The sequence below is a fragment of the Pleurodeles waltl genome, chromosome 2_1 (assembly GCF_031143425.1).
Source record: "Pleurodeles waltl isolate 20211129_DDA chromosome 2_1, aPleWal1.hap1.20221129, whole genome shotgun sequence".
In the NCBI taxonomy this organism is placed as follows: Eukaryota; Metazoa; Chordata; class Amphibia; order Caudata; family Salamandridae; genus Pleurodeles; species Pleurodeles waltl.
In genome coordinates, this window is record NC_090438.1 from 48,884,921 (window position 1) to 48,902,525 (window position 17,605).

A 17,605-nucleotide genomic window follows, 5' to 3' on the forward strand; every position below is an offset into this window, starting at 1 on the left:
ATGTAATTGTAGTGGGCTTCTCACAAGCATTTATGGTTTACATACCACATTTACTGCCACAGGTTTGCGGCTTTGAAAGACTTTATCAACTGGTATTGTTATTGCCTAACATTTTGTCACCCTTATGAGAACAAGGCTTTCAAAGTTTTGCCCACCATGAATTTGTACCAGTGACCCACAGGTTGTGTTCACAATTCTACTGCAAATGCCTCATGTGGTTCATAGACCCCCAGCAGACTTTTGCTGGGGATTAAGAGGGACTATGAGCCACATTCCACATTTTTGGGCTTTTATTTTAAATTCCCCTCCCCAATTCAGGCTTTTTTTAAAGCTGTACCTCGACTTGAGATTGAGTTTATCAAGCGTGCTCACTAGTCCTACTGAATTTGAGATCTAATCCCTTTACCATCTCCTTGAGTAAGCCTTTACTTCTCGCTACTGCAACTTTTGAAAGACAAGTTTAGAAAGTGAACAACTGTGGTGTCGAAAGCGAATGACATAATATTAAACTTTGACTCACCAAAGGTATATGTCAGTATTTACTGTGACTAAGGCTAAGTATCCAGATACCGCCACAGATACTCGACATCACACATCAAATTTACACTTCACCTGAAAGTGCTTGAGATAAACATTGTTTTCTAAGCTTGGCAAGGACCACAGCACACTGACGTTTCTCTGAGGAGGGCAGCCCCTTTGCCTTGGCATCCAAATTACTGCCAGCTATGGTATGGTCTGGCGGACCATTTGGAAATGGGGAACCAGGAGACACAGTGGCTTATTTACAAGCGGCTTGTGCCACTGGTGCACACTTTTTGTGATGCACTGCAGCACAGGGTGCTGATCAATATCTATAGGGCCACGCAGAACCACTTTGCGTGGCTTTTCATGGCCTTGTAGATATTGAGTAAGACAACGCAGCGCAAGTCGCTGCGTTGCCTTACTATGCGTCATAGAGGTGTTCCATGGGTGTTGCGGTGGGTGTTCCCATGCCACACCTATTGACGCATTCCCAGATTTACAAGGATTTCGAAACCTGGGAATGCTTCAAAATCCTACGCCTCCCCAGGGGAGGTGTAACAAGGAGAATAACCATATTTCTCCTTGTTTTTCCTCTTTCTTTTTCTGCTGCATTCTGCAGCACACACAGGAGGATCATGCCTCCAGGTACACCTTCCTACACAAAAACAATCATTCCTGCAATGCAGACACCCGTGCACCACGTTGCAAGGGTGCCTGCGTTGGCGCATGGCACCCAGTTGTGCGCCAGTGCAGCGGAAGAGGATAGGAATGCACAGATTCCTGCCCTTTTTTTAGATGCAGGGCAGCACAGCAAGAAGCCTTGCAGCACTGCCCTGAGCCACACTATTGCAAATGAGGCCCCTAGTTTTAACCCGGCCTGCCCTTTCCCAAATTGTGTGCTTTCGAGTAATTATTTTTGCACTTTTTAACAACCAAATTCTTTACTTAAAATTGCTTTAGGTAAGTGAGCAACATAGTTCGCTTCTTATTACTTTCTGTGCATTAATAAAATAATGGGAATTTTTTTCAAAATTGCAATTAATTAGAAAAGTGATTTTCAGCAAGAAAAAAAAAACAAAACAATGGTAATAATGTAAGAAAGTGGCATTAGAATTCATACTAGGATATTGACCGGGATGAGTTTGGTCCATGATGGACACTCCTTTCAAACCCCCAGAAAATGAAAAATAAATGTTCTACCTTTATTAAATGCTAGTCTGGGATACTACATAAAATTGAGGATACTCTGGAATCACTTTGAGCAGAAGGGCATGAAGGGGGGTGAAGTCTTTGCCTCCAAACCTCATCATAGCACAGCAGAAACCTAACCTTTTGATTCCCAGCTAGAGCTTTAGCAGATCTGTCTCTCATTTTTTGAAGCTGCTTTTGTAGTGGACATCTGGCCAATGCGCATTAAAGCGCTTAACAACAGAACCAGACTATGTTACACATTTTTTTTCATTGTTATGCATTGAGAAATTCAGTTATTTGGCAAGAACAGTGGAATGTTTTGCAGAAGCCAGGAATCACACCTGATTTCACATGTACTAAGGTCAGAGCCTCTTGCGGATAGGCCACATCACCTTCACCTCCGCTGGATTACATCGCTAGTAGGAATCCGCCTCTTTAAATTGGAGAAACATCTCAGAATCAGAGAGTCTTAAGTCAGCCTGCTGCAGCACCAGGCATTGCCTTCCAGTCCTCACCCTAGGGAGATGCACTATTACTTACCTGCCGTCTGCACTCAGTGGGACAGCCTGCACTGGATGACGTATTGCCTAAGACGCAATGGCGCACCTACTAATCGTGCCTTGAGACACTCACATTTACTTCCAGCCTGAGCTCTTAGGAGTCTATGGCTGAGAATGTTCAATGCATGGGGAGTCTCCCAGAATAGTCAGTAAATGGGCACCACGGATGGGTTCTGGGGATATGCAAGAAGGGGGCCCTCTATGAAGGGTACCTTATAACATGCAAGAGGTGGATAAAATAAAATGGATGTCCAAGAATTAGGCAGGGTGTGGGTACAAAAACAGGTCCCTAAGAAAAGGTAGGTAAAACAAAATGGAGCTCTAGACATTATGCAGGAGATAGATCAAACTGGCCCACGAAATGGGTATAACCACGTGGCTGCACCAGGATCACTCAAGAATTAGGAAACTAGTAAAGAGTGCATGAGCAACACACGCTCAACCATGATCAGTTTCACAGCATATTAAGAAGGTGGGCACTACACATTGAGCCCACACTGCCAGGAAATTCAAGAAGTGGTCACCTAACAGAGGAAGCCAAATGTTATTGCAAGCTTTAGGTACAGTACATGGTTGGTTACTCAGCACCTGCAAGATGTGGTCACTAAATCGCTGCTCGAACGCTTTGATCGGCCAGTCTGGCTGTATGTACAGGAACTAGTCACCCGAGGGCCTGTTCACAAACTGCATTTTGTAGAAAGTCTAGTAGGACTACAATAGTACCACTTACGCACTCCAAAATCCTATTCGCAAACCTACAAGTGTAAATCTTCACCTCCACCACCCCTGTCCTTTCTATGTGGAGATTCTCAAACATGTACGTTTCCTACTTAGTGGTAAATGTGGGAGGTCCCGGGGAGTGGCTGGAAATGGGACATACTTACTAATACATGGGAGGGATTAAGGGTGGAGTAAGAGGGGTGTAGGTAGGATTCGAGTAGGGTTAAAGGCGGGACATGCACACCCATAAAAGAGTAAACCCATTGCTATTAAAAGGCTGCACTCCTAAAGTTACTACAGTCAAAAAAGGAACCAAAATAGTAGTAAATTATTCCTGCTCAGTGCTGGAGTAAGTCCAGTACCACATATGGCCAACCACGGATAGTGCAACACCCTCTCATAGAAAATAATGGGACTCAAACAATAAAACCCCACATTAAATAATGGTAAATTAAAATAAATTAAACTATTTCAAATAGTTAACAATATAAAAATATAACTGAAGGTTAAAAAAATCTAAAAATAAAACATATTTCTAATTTAATTGTAAAATATTTTAACAACCATTTGTGAATTGATAAAAGAATGTAACATTATTTTTAATAAATAATATTTCAACCACTTTTAAATATTTCTGTGTATTACTTTAAATAATTGTTAATGCTAAATAAATAATTGTATAAATTGATTTTTTATTTAAGGTAGACATTTACTTTTTAAATTTTGAAAAAATACATTGTATTTAATGTATGTAGATTAAATATTTAGTTCAAAATTAAGTTAATAGTGCTTTCTTAAGTTTGTGACATTTTTCAGTTGGATCTACATTTGAAATGAAGATATAAAATAATGACATTAATATTTACAATATTGTTACTACTTTTTTGAGGTAAATAAACTTTTAACTTTTTTGTTTTTCCCTATACTTTACCACAGGTAGACTGCACTGTCGTGGTGGAGACCTCGTTATGTTAAAGTGTAGGAAAAAAGTCAGAAGTTTATTAAACGTTATAATAAATCTAACACAAAAAAATATACTGTATATCAAATATCAATGTAAATTAATGATATATTTATAAACGCAGAACAAATGAAAAAATGCTACAGCACTCTCAACTTAATTTTGAATTAAATCCCTAATTAATTTAAATATGTTAAATTAAATAAAAATATTTTTCTGAAGTTTTAAGTGATGTGCAGAGTTAAAAGTAGTTTAAATTTATTTTAGTACAATTTACTATTACATTAATGTATACATTAAATAACGGAAATTTAAAAAGATTAGGCAAAATATTTTATAATTTTTAGATGCTTTTAAAACATTCATTTTATAATTTTTAGATGCTTTTAAAACATTAATTACAGTTAACCATATTTTAGCTGTTGTAAATAATTTAGTTTAACATTATTTCCCATAGGTTTTACTTAAGGGTTTGATTTTGCTGTTGGCGGACGGAGTAATCTCTGCTGGCATGGCAGATGACTTTACATCCACCAGGCTGAGATTACTCAGCCCCCCAAATTTATGAATGACCACCAAGCTGGCAGTCATTGATAAAGCTTTGGTAGGAACCATCATCATGGCGATGCCTGCCAATGCATTTTTCTGCTTGGTACAGGGCTCCGTCAGTGGGACGGAACCCTGCACCAAACTGTTTGCTTTTATATTTTCAAAAAGGAAACCCCTAAACATTATTTTTAAAAATAAAATAAAAAATAAAAAGCATTTAGCAATTTTCACTGCCAGGGTTTTCCTAGCAGCGACGAGCATTGAAAACAGACCTGTAATTCCACGTGTCAAAATTAGAGGGGTGGAATTACAGGTCAGCCTATGACAGCCCTTGCTCTGCAGCTCTACAGTGCCATTGGAGGAAATTAACTAAGGCGGAGACAGAGTAGTCTGCGGCGTGATTAATCCTAAAATCCACCCGCATATAAATTTTGGTGGGCAAACTGCATTCTTGGCGGTAAGGATACTCTGTTGTGATGGAGTATCCTCACTGCCAAGAATTAAATAGGGTCCTAAGCCCCTATCACCATTATTTTCTACAAGAAGGTTGCACTATCAATGGTTGGCCATGTGTGGTCCTGAACTTACTACTGTTTCTTTTGTGGCAGTAGTAACTTGCTCTTGTAATTTTGGCTCCCCACTCTTTGTCAGGGAATGGGGACATGGAAGTCTAGAATTTTAAGTAACTTTACACTCAGATTTTGTGAATATCCCAAAATAGTAAAATTACTCAAAAGTGTAAGTGTAAATTACACATGTAAATTACTCACAAGTGTAAGTTATCTTTGTGAATAGCCCCCTAATTGTTTGCATCTGTGATGCTGCGCAAGTAGTCACTAAACAACTGGTCCCCAGTGTTCTCAGGGCAGGCATTACATTATTTAACGCAGTATGAGCATGAAGTAGTTGAAATGTGTGTTCCCTTGACATGCAACGGAAGTGACCTTTATCGGGAGGGTATGACCACTAACTTTACAAGATACAATCATGTATCCATTGCTTTCCTAACATATGTAGAATTTTGAGCCTGTGTTAGAGTTTGGCAGACAGGTCACTCCATCAAAAAAGTGATTGATATTCTGACTGCATAATTACAAGTGCATTACAACATAAACCAGACCATTTGTCAGTAAATGATTTGTAGCTATTGAATGAAGTCCCTAAATAATCCATCCACCAGTTTCTGAAAGAAGTGCTTCAGTTGTCAATAACAACAGCAAGAAATGACCATTACCCCCTCCTCCCACTATTAACTTCATGAGGTTCCACAAAATGATTGGTCCCTCAATATTTGCAAGAAGTGGTTGCAAAATTATTTGTCCCCAACATCTACAGGAAATGGTCATCAAATGATTGGCCTCCCAGCAATATCTGCAGAAACTCTTTGCTCAATGTTGGTCCCAAGAGCGAAAGACTGGTCCAAATGACCAATAGGACGTGGCCACTAAATGATTGACTCTCAATATCTGCAGGAGCTTGCCACTACAATATCTGTCTCTCAGTGCCGGTAGGAAATACTCACTATATTTCTCCTTTAGTGTAGACAGGAAATATGATTGATTTACAGAAAGCGGTGGCCACAGAATTGATCATCCAAAATCTGCAAAAATATTCTCTAAATAATTGCTTGCCACTCCCAGAAGTCTCTGCAGGAAGCAGATCCCACATACTTCATAGCTTATTGTTCCAAGAAAGTCCATGCAAAAGCACTAGGACGAGATGAACATCTCAGCTGTAATTTTCGCAGCCGTGGGGAGCTCGATATTGCCAACACATGAAAGTCAAGAAAAACTCTTGTATTTGATTGAGAGCAAAAATGCAGGCTATAGCAAGACTACTTCAAGCACTCTGTGTGTCCAGATTGGGGAATGGCCTTCTGCAGAGGAAGCACATAGCGGTGTCCATCAATGCTCTCCTCTGCTCATCATCTTGGTATGGACATTAATCGCGAGAGGTCTCCACATGTCACTGGTGTCCATCTCAGTCCTCTCAGAGGATGCGTAACTCCTCATTCTGTTTGAGGCCATATTTAGTCTTGTGATCGTTGAAGAGCTTGATAAGGGACTCGGTGTACATGGTATGGTACCACTCCACCATCTCGCGGCTCGGGTTCTTGATCTTCGGCACAGTGACAGGTTCCCCCACTGCAAGAGAAGCACAGAGAAAGAGGACAGCAGTCAGAGAACTGCCGCAGGAGAATGTGAGTGACAACAGGGAATGAAGAAGCTGTCGGAAGACACATCTGTAGAGCTGTGACTACATTTCATGTCGCAATGGAATGTTCTAGAAAGATCACCAATAATAAACGTAATAATGGTCAAACACTGAAAAACAATCCAGTTTGGCACATCTACAGTCTTGTGACTTCACATCTTATAGTGTAACATTATTACGTTAATTACAAATAATAATTCATTGATCAGGGCCCACTGGATGGACCCCCCCCATTGCAGTCCTCTGTGTCTTACACCGGGGCGCCACCCAAGGGTTTGGGAGACCCTTTCTGTAGGTCCTGATACACTTTTATTCCCCAGTAACACATTATAACAGTAAGTACATCTTCCAGTGTGTAGGATGTACATCTGAAAATGGTAAACAAAGAGTTAAGACTCGAGATAAATCCGACACCAATTTATAAAAATAAAGCATATTTTTATAATAATTTAGACTCCAGAACAAGCAATATCAGATACGTATAACCGGAGTTATGGATTTTAGAGGAAAACATAAATCGCAGCAATTTACTACTGCAGAACTTTTGCATTGCGGTCAATGGGAAAAAGTGGTAGTGATGATCAGTCACTTGCAGGTCGAGTTGTGTGGAATCCAAAGAGGGTGTGAGTGATGCGGGTCCCAGGACCAACCCACGACAGTCGGTTCGATTTTACCTGGCCCATAGAGTCCGGATGCATGGTTGCCCTGGTTGTGCTTAGTGCCGAAGCGGGAGAGCTGCTTTTATCACTTACACAGTGCTGCTGGGGAACCGGATGTAACCTGTCAACAACGGAGCAGCTGCTGACGTTGGATGAAGACTGTGCAGAGTTCACTCGAGGTGCAGCATTGAGTAAAGGGGTTAGAGACCAGACTGGCGACCAACAAGCCTTGGCAGCGGTAAGCACAACAAAAGCTATTTCAACATCCGGAGGTCCCGGGGACCACGGTAGCTGCCTGTAACTTCCTGGAAGGCAGGACTGTGTTTCACACAATGCACTGGACCATCTAATTTTGGGCAATCCCTCGAATGCCCAATGGCCAGCGAATCTTTGGTTCCGGTATGTGGGTCACACTTCAGGGGACTAATACCACAAGTCCAGGGGAGTCTGGAGTTGCCTTTGGCTTTCAAAGGGGTCCCTCTGTCTGAGGGAGCCGAACTCTGGTCCAGGACAAGCCACTGTTGTGCAGTTCCAGGAATTCATCACAGAAGCAGAGTATAGCGCCTTTGGTTTGTGCAGCTCCTTTTGTTGATGATACAGGTGTTTTCTATGTCCTTCTTGCAAGTCAGATCAGAATTGTGGTTCTGGTGTCAGGGGTAGCCCTTAATCCTAGATTTAGGGGCGTTAGGGGTCTAGGTGCAAGTGGTCGGTGGGCTACTAGCCCCAGCAGCTAATCTGTCCCTGAGGTGACCTTTTCTACCCAGAACCTACTATTGGCACCACTTTAAAAAATGGCAGAAGTCAGTCTTCCATCAGCAATGGAGCAAAAAGCAGGGGTGGGGGTGACCATAAAAAGGGCAGTTTCCTACCATACATGTCCCAGTGGTACAGGTTGTAGCTAGGCAGCGACTCACTTCCAGCCCTTAACCCTAATGCAACTTCACACAACTACAAAATCAAAAACAATTATTATACTATGTGATTCCATCTTGTAAATACAATGTGCATGCGTGGTCTTTTAGGAACACCAAGGACACAGTTCAACAGTGTTGCACCTAGTAATGTGATACCCACAGTGTTTCTTTAAAAAGCTTCTATTATATTCTATATTTCGTAGGGCAACAATCCATAATTTGTGCAGTGATGCTGGCTCTTTTCATTCCCTCCTCTTCTGCCGTAGCGGCTCTCTTCATTCCCTCCTTTGCTCTCCCAGTGGCTCTTTTCATTCCCTCCTCTGCTGTCGCAGTGGATCTTTTCATTCCCTCCCCTGTTCTCTGAGTGGCTCTTTTCATTCCCTCGTATGCTCTCCCAGTGGCTCTCTTCATTCCCTCCTTTGCTCTCCCACTGGCTCTTTTGATTCCCTCCTTTGCTCTCCCAGTGGCTCTTTTCATTCCCTCCTCGGCTCCCCCAGTGCTTCTTTTCATTCCCTCATTTGCTCTCCCCGTGGCTCTTTTCATCCCCTCCTCTGCTCTCCCGGTGGCTCTTTTCATTCCCTTCTCTCCAGGTGGATCTTTTCATTTCCTCCTCTGATCTCCCGGTGACTATTTTCTATCCCCCCTCTGCTCTCCTAGTGGGCCTTTTCATTCCCTCCTCTGCTCTCCCAAATTCTTTTTTAATTTCTTCCACTCCTCTCCCTCTGGCTCTTTTCATTCCCTCCTCTGCTCTCCCACATTCTCTTTTTATTCCCTCCTCTCCTGGTGGCTCTTTTTATTCCCTCCTCTGATCTCCGAGTGACTCTTTTCTTTCCCATCGCTGCTCTCCCAGTGGCTCTTTTCATTCCATCCTCTTCTCTCCCACAGTCTCTTCTTATTTCCCCCTCACCCGGTGGCTCTTTTTATTCCCTCCTCTGCTCTCCCAGTGGCTCTTTTCATTCCTTCCTTTGCTCTCCTACAGTATCTTTTCATTCCCTCCCCTCCCAGTGGCTCTTTTCATTCTCTCCTCTGCTCTCCCATAGTCTATTTTCATTCCCTCCTCTGTTCTTCTGGTGGCTCTTTCCATTCCCTTCTCTTCTCTCCCAGCGGCTCTTTTCATTCTCTCCTCTGCTCTCCCAGTGACTCTTTTCATTCCCTCCTCTGCTCTCCCAGTGGCTCTTTTCATTCATTTCTCTGCTCTCCCGGTGGCTCTTTTCATTCCCTCCTCTGCTCTCACAGTGGATCTTTTCATTCCCTCATCTGCTCTCCAGGTGGCTCTTTACATTCCCTCCTCTGGTCTCCCATTGGTTCTTTTCATTCCCTCCTCTGCTGTCGCAGTGGCTCTTTTCATTCCCTCCCCTGTTCTCCGAGTGGCTCTTTTCATTCCCTCGTATGCTCTCCCAGTGGCTCTTTTGATTTCCTCCTTTGCTCTCCCAGTGGCTCTTTTCATTCCCTCCTTTGCTCTCCCAGTGGCTCTTTGCATTCCCTCATCGGCTCCCCGGTGCTTCTTTTCATTCCCTTCTCTGTTCTCCGAGTGGCTCTTTTCATTCCCTCATTTGCTCTCCCCGTGGCTCTTTTCATCCCCTACTCTGCTCTCCCGGTGGCTCTTTCCATTCCCTTCTCTCCAGGTGGATCTTTTCATTTCCTCCTCTAATCTCCCGGCAACTATTTTCTTTCCCTCCTCTGCTCTCCCAGTGGGCCTTTTCATTCCCTCCTCTGCTCTCCCAAATTCTCTTTCAATTCCTTCCTCTCCTCTCCCGGTGGCTCTTTTCATTCCCTCCTCTGCTCTCCCACATTCTCTTTTTATTCCCTCCTCTGCTCGTGGCAGTTTTTATTCCTTCCTCTGATCTCCCAGAGATTCTTTTCTTTTCCTTCTCTGCTCTCCCAGTGGCTCTTTTCATTCCATCCTCTTCTCTCCCACAGTCTCTTTTCATTTCCCCCTCTCCTGGTGGCTCTTCATTCCCTCCTCTGCTCTCCCAGTGGCTCTTTTCATTCCTTCCCCTCCCGGTGGCTCTTTTCATTCCCTCTTCTGCTCTCCCACAGTCTCTTTTCATTCCCTCCTCTGCTCTCCCAGTGGCTCTTTTCATTCCTTCCCCTCCCAATGGTTCTCTTCATTCCCTCCTCTGCTCTCCCATTGGTTCTTTTCATTCCCTGCTCTGCTCTCCTATTGGTTCTTTTCAGTCTTCTGCGCCCGTCTCTCTGCAATCAGAAGTTCTCAAACACGAATCATAGCCCAGAGTTTTTATCGCTCCAAGCAGAAGTGTCCAATGAAAGCCCCCTCTGATCCTTCAGTGTCTTGACTCCTGAGAACTTCATGATAAAGCCAAGGCCACCTGAGCTCCAGGGGTTCCTCAGGAGAGACCTCAAGACTGAGAGGTGAGTGGGTTTGTGTCGAGGACAAGAGTAAGCTTGTTGATGAAGGAGTGAAACTCACACCCAGGGAATGAGTCTGATGGTGCAAAGTTCACACTAAATGAATGAGATTGTGCACCAACGTAAAGGATTCACACCTGAGGAGTGAGACTGTGCACCGACGTAAAGGATATACACCTTATGAGTGAGACTGTGCAACAATGTAAAGGATCCACACCTGATGAGTGAGACTGTGCACCAATGTAAAGGATCCACACCTTATGAGTGAGACTGTGCACCAGCATAAACGATCCACACCTGATGATTGAGACTGTGCACCAACATAAAGGATTCACACCTGATGAGTGAGACTGTGCACCAATGTAAAGGATTCACACCTGATGAGTGAGACTGTGCACCAACGTAAAGGACCTACACCTGATGAGTGAGACTGTCCACCAACGTAAAGGATTCACACCTGATGAGTGAGACTGTACACCAATGTAAAGGATTCACACCTGATGAGTGAGACTGTGCACCAACATAAACGATCCACACCTGATGACTGAGACTGAGCACCAATGTTAAGGATCCACACCTGATGAGTGAGACTGAGCACCAATGTAAAGGATCCACACCTGATGAGTGAGACTGTTCACCAACGTCTCAGATTCACAATTTATGAGTGAGACTGTGCACCAATGTAAAGAATCCACACCTGATGAGTGAGACTGTGCACCAACGTAAAGGATCCACACCTGATGAGTGACCCTGTGCACCAACGTAAAGGATTCACATCTGATGAGTGAGACTGTGAACCAATATAAAGGATTCACACCTGATGAGTGACCCTGAGCTCCAACGTAAACGATTCACACCTGATAAGTGAGACTGTGCACCAACGTAAAGGATCCACACCTCATGAGGGAGACTGTGCACCAATGTAAAGGATTCACACCTGATGAGTGAGACTGTGCACCAACGTAAAATATCCACACCTGATAAATGAGACTTGACACCAACGTAAAGGATTCACACCTGATCAGTGAGACTGTGCACCAACATAAAGGATCCACACATGATGAGTGAGACTGTGCACCAACGTAAAAGATCCACACCTGATAAATGAGACTTGGCACCAACGTAAAGGATCCACACCTGATGAGTGAGACTGTTCACCAACGTCTCAGATTCACAATTTATGAGTGAGACTGTGCACCAATGTAAAGAATCCACATCTGATGAGTGACTGTGCACCAACTTAAAGGATTCACACCTGAGAAGTGAGACTGTGCACCAACGTAAAGGATTCACACCTGATGAGTGAGACTGTTCACCAACGTAAAAGATCCACGCCTGATAAATGAGACTTGGCACCAACGTAAAGGATTCACACCTGATGAGTGAGACTGTGCACCAACGTAAAGGATCCACACATGATGAGTGACTGTGCACTAACGTAAAGGATTCACACCTGATGAGTGAGACTGTGCACCAATGTAAAGGATTCACACCTGATGAGTGAGACCGTGCACCAACGTAAAAGATCCACACCTGATAAATGAGACTTGGCACCAACGTAAAGGATTCACACCTGATGAGTGAGACTGTGCACCAACGTGAAGGATCCACACATGATGAGTGAGACTGTGCACCAACATAAAGGATCCACACCTCATGAGTGAGACTGTGCACCAACTTAAAGGATTCACACCTGAGAAGTGAGACTGTGCACCAACGTAAAGGATTCACACCTGATGAGTGAGACTGTGCACCAACGTAAAAGATCCACACCTGATAAATGAGACTTGCCACCAATGTAAAGGATTCACACCTGATGAGTGAGACTGTGCACCAACGTAAGGGATCCACACATGATGAGTGAGACTGTGCACTAACGTAAAGGATTCACACCTGATGAGTGAGACTGTGCACCAGCGTAAAGGATCCACACCTGAGGAGTGAGAGTGTGCACCAGCGTAAAAGGATCCACACCTGAGGAGTGAGACTGTGCACCAACGTAAAGGATCCACACCTGATGAGTGAAAATGTGCACCAACGTAAAGGATCCACACCTGATGAGTGAGACTGTGCACCAATGTAAAGGACCCACATCTGATGAGTGAGACTGTGCACCAACGTAAAGGATCCACACCTTTGGAGTGAGACTGTGCAGTAATGTGAAGGATAACACCTGATGAGTGAGACTGTTCACCAACGTCTCAGATTCACACCTGATGAGTGAGACTGTGCACCAGCGTAAAAGATCCACACCTGATGAGTGAGACTGTGCACCAACATAAAGGATTCACACCTGATGAGTGAGACTGTGCACCAATGTAAAGGATTCACACCTGATGAGTGAGACTGTGCACCAACGTAAAGGACCTACACCTGATGAGTGAGACTGTCCACCAACGTAAAGGATCCACACCTTATGAGTGAGACTGTGCACCAACGTATAGGATTCACATCTGATGAGTGAGACTGTGCACCAATGTAAAGGATTCACATCTGATGAGTGAGACTGTGCACCAACGTAAAGGATCCACACCTCATGAGACAGAATGTGCACCAACGTAAAGGATCCACACCTTATAAGTGAGATAGTGCTCCAACATATAGGATTCACATCTGATGAGTGAGACTGTACACCAACGCAAAGGATTCACATCTGATGAGTGAGACTGTGCACCAACGTAAAGGATCCACACCTGATGAGTGAGACTGTGCACCAACGTAAAGGATCTACACCTGATGAGTGAGACTGTGCACCAACGTAAAAGATCCACACCTGATAAATGAGACTTGCCACCAATGTAAAGGATTCACACCTGATGAGTGAGACTGTGCACTAACGTAAAGGATTCACACCTGATGAGTGAGACTGTGCACCAGCGTAAAGGATCCACACATGAGGATTGAGAGTGTGCACCAGCGTAAAAGGATCCACACCTGAGGAGTGAGACTGTGCACCAACGTAAAGGATCCACACCTGATGAGTGAAAATGTGCACCAATGTAAAGGATCCACACCTGATGAGTGAGACTGTGCACCAACGTAAAGGATCCACATCTGATGAGTGAGACTGTGCATCAACGTAAAGGATCCACACCTTTGGAGTGAGACTGTGCAGTAATGTGAAGGACAACACCTGATGAGTAAGACTGTTCACCAACGTCTCAGATTCACACCTGATGAGTGAGACTGTGCACCAGAGTAAAAGTTCGGGTGCCTGGCCCGGACCTTACGTGCACCAACGTAAAGGATTCACATCTGATGAGTGAGACTGTGCACCAACGTAAAGGATCCACACCTCATGAGACAGACTGTGCACCAACGTAAAGGATCCACACCTTATGAGTGAGATCGTGCTCCAACATATAGGATTCACATCTGATGAGTGAGACTGTACACCAACGCAAAGGATTCACATCTGATGAGTGAGACTGTGCACCAACGTAAAGGATCCACACCTGATGAGTGAGACTGTGCACCAACGTAAAGGATCTACACCTGATGAGTGAGACTGTGCACCAACGTAAAGGATCCACACCTGATGAGTGAGACTGTGCACCAACGTAAAGGATCCACACCTGATGAGTGAAAATGTGTACCAACGTAAAGGATCCACATCTGATGAGTGAGACTGTGCACCAACGTAAAAAAATCCACACCGGATAAGTGAGAATGTGCACCAGCATAAAGGATTCACACCTGATGAGTGAGACTGTGCACCAACGTAAAGGACCTACACCTGATGAGTGAGACTGTCCACCAACGTAACGGATCCACACCTTATGAGTGAGACTGTGCACCAACGTATAGGATTCACATCTGATGAGTGAGACTGTGCACCAACGTAAAGGATTCACATCTGATGAGTGAGACTGTGCACCAACGTAAAGGATACACACCTCATGAGACAGACTGTGCACCAACGTAAAGGATCCACACCTTATGAGTGAGATCGTGCTCCAACATATAGGATTCACATCTGATGAGTGAGACTGTACACCAACACAAAGGATTCACATCTGATGAATGAGACTGTGCACCAACGTAAAGGATCCACACCTGATGAGTGAGACTGTGCACCAACGTAAAGGATCTACACCTGATGAGTGAGACTGTGCACCAACGTAAAGGATCCACACCTGATGAGTGAGACTGTGCACCAACGTAAAGGATCCACACCTGATGAGTGAAAATGTGTACCAACGTATAGGATCCACATCTGATGAGTGAGACTGTGCACCAACGTAAAAAATCCACACCTGATAAGTGAGAATGTGCACCAGCATAAAGGATTCACACCTGATGAGTGAGACTGTGCACCTACGTAAAGGATCCACACCTCATGAGTGAGACTGAGCACCACTGTAAAGGATTCACACCTGATGAGTGAGACTGTGTACCAACGTAAAGGATCTACACCTGATGAGTGAGACTGGCCACCAACGTAAAGGATCCACACCTTATGAGTGAGACTGTGCACCAACGTATAGGATTTACATCTGATGAGTGAGACTGTGCACCAACGTAAAGGATTCACATCCGATGAGTGAGACTGTTCACCAACGTCTCAGATTCACACCTGATGAGTGAGACTGTGCACCAACGTAAAGGAGCTACACTTGATGAGTGAGACTGTGCACCAGCATAAAAGATCCACACCTGATGAGTGAGACTGTGCACCAACATAAAGGATTCACACCTGATGAGTGAGACTGTGCACCAATGTAAAGGATTCACACCTGATGAGTGAGACTGCACCAAAGTAAAGGATCTACACCTGATGAGTGAGACTGTCCACCAACGTAAAGGATCCACACCTTGTGAGTGAGACTGTGCACCAACGTATAGGATTCACATCTGATGAGTGAGACTGTGCACCAACGTAAAGGATTCACATCTGATGAGTGAGACTGTGCACCAACGTAAAGGATCCACACCTCATGAGAGAGAATGTGCACCAACGTAAAGGATCCACACCTGATGAGTGAGACTGTGCACCAACGTAAAGAATCTACACCTGATGAGTGAGACTGTTCACCAACGTGTCAGATTCACACCTCATGAGTGAGACTGTGCACCAACGTAAAGGATCCACACCTGATGAGTGAGACTGTTCACCAACGTCTCAGATTCACACCTGATGAATGAGACTGTGCACCAACGTAAAGGATCCACACCTGAGGAGTGAGACTGTGCACCAACGTAAAGGATCCACACCTGATGGGTGAGTCTGTGTTCTAAGACATATTACTGGCTCAGTGAGTGACACTGTGCTCCAATTAGTGTGTTCTAATTCAGGAAACCCGCCCCCAGTAAGAGTCTCTGCACCAGGGTGGGGGCTTGACAGCCAGTGAGTGACCGTGATCCAAGGAGTCAGACTTATGCTCAGTGAGTGTCACTCGTGTTGCTAGAAGTGAAGTTCACAACTAGTAAGTGAGATGGAGCTTCTCTTGCACCAAATGAATGAAACTGTCTAGCAAGACATGAGATTCACAACTAATGTAATGTGTGGAACTCATTTCAATTGAGTCAGTAATTAAGTCCTACAAGGTGTATAACTCACACCCAAACTTTAGTGCCCATCAGCCGCCTCTCTGTCCCTTGTGCACCCCTCCAGTTTGCATCATGTGCCTCTTGCCCCCCCTGGTGACTTGTCCTTTGCCCCACATCCTGAGCTCCTCTGTGCCCAGGTTCTGCAGGGACTGCCTCTGCCAGACGTCTGCCTCCAAACACAAGACCTCAGAGCAGTGGAAAGCGATGAGGACCACAGGAATCTTACAGATACTACTCCTCTCCTTCTAATACATGGCAGGGACCCTGGACATGGACAATAACGAAACTTATCTCTACCCACCCCCCTTTCTCATTGAAGTCCAGAACATGGGATCCTGAATACAAACAGAAATGACTTACTGACAGTGGTGATGGGCTTGGAGTAGGGCAAGAACCCCTTGGAGTCCGCAGAGGTCAGACCCCTCCCATAGAAGAAGCAGGGGGCGAACCCCACCAGTTTCTGGAACCTCTGCTGTATGGCTTTCATCCAGCTCCCCTCCTCGAAGACCACCTGCCGGTACAGCTCGTTCTCACCGAAGGAGAAGGCGGGGACCAGGTCAGCCCTGTGAGAAGCAACAGGATCCAGGTGAGGAAGGACAGGAGGCTTCGCAGTGTATTGTTTTGTCACATTGGTATAGCCAACATGCACCTGTGAAGAATGTACTTTTTCAAAACACATGCTGCACGAATTAGGTGCGCTTCTGTGAAACAATACCAGACTCTTGTCATTACCATATGGAGGTGAAGATGTACGACCTACATGTTAGAGCGTTTCATTATATTTTGTCCTGAAGAAGCCCCAATGTGTAAGAGGTGAAACGCGTTGGCTGTGTTCATGTCCATATTGCATTTTTCAAGATGGAAATAAAGAAATGAACTTTCTAACGTGCGTGGTACATTGATAACATACTGGAACTCTTGTGCAGTAGCAAACACAAAGCTCCTAGATGCCTTGAACATATTTAGCCGATTGGCTTTCATTGACAAATGTGACTCACCTAATTGCTATTGATATTGTGTGCTAAAAGTATTCTCTCATTGGTTTGGATTCTTCTGAATTGTGTTTACTCAGAACTGTGAAATGTTATTTAGTTTGGGGTGTTTTCTGGGATGGTTAGCCCGGGGGGTAGAGCACCTTTTTTTTGGGAACGATACCGTGTGCAGTGACTTGTACCACAACCGTTCTCGTGTTGTTATTGCAAATTGGGAAGAATGTACCACCTGTGAAGAAAAGCGAGGATAGATGGATGTACAGATGGTGAACATTGAACCTCTCATGTCCCTGCACCCCTGGAAAGGTTGGTACCCTTGAATTATCTGCTCCCTCGGCACACCACCTTCCCATATCTCCTGCTCAACGACAAGGAGCTCACCCCTATTACACCCACAATAATC

The 17,605-nt window shown here is 44.5% G+C and overlaps 1 protein-coding gene across 1 annotated transcript in view; it reads right to left on the bottom strand.

Moving 5' to 3' along the window:
• Positions 1-4,265: 4,265 nt before the first annotated feature.
• LOC138261170 (diacylglycerol O-acyltransferase 2-like) overlaps positions 4,266-17,605 on the bottom strand; it is a 252,957-nt gene continuing 239,617 nt past the window's right edge. Inside the window, exons 7-8 of the mRNA XM_069209881.1 lie at positions 16,571-16,773; positions 4,266-6,647 (exon numbers count right to left, since the gene is read on the bottom strand). Of these exons, the coding sequence (XP_069065982.1) occupies positions 6,493-6,647; positions 16,571-16,773 (358 nt within the window). The 3' untranslated portion in view covers positions 4,266-6,492. The remainder of the gene's footprint in view (positions 6,648-16,570; positions 16,774-17,605) is intronic.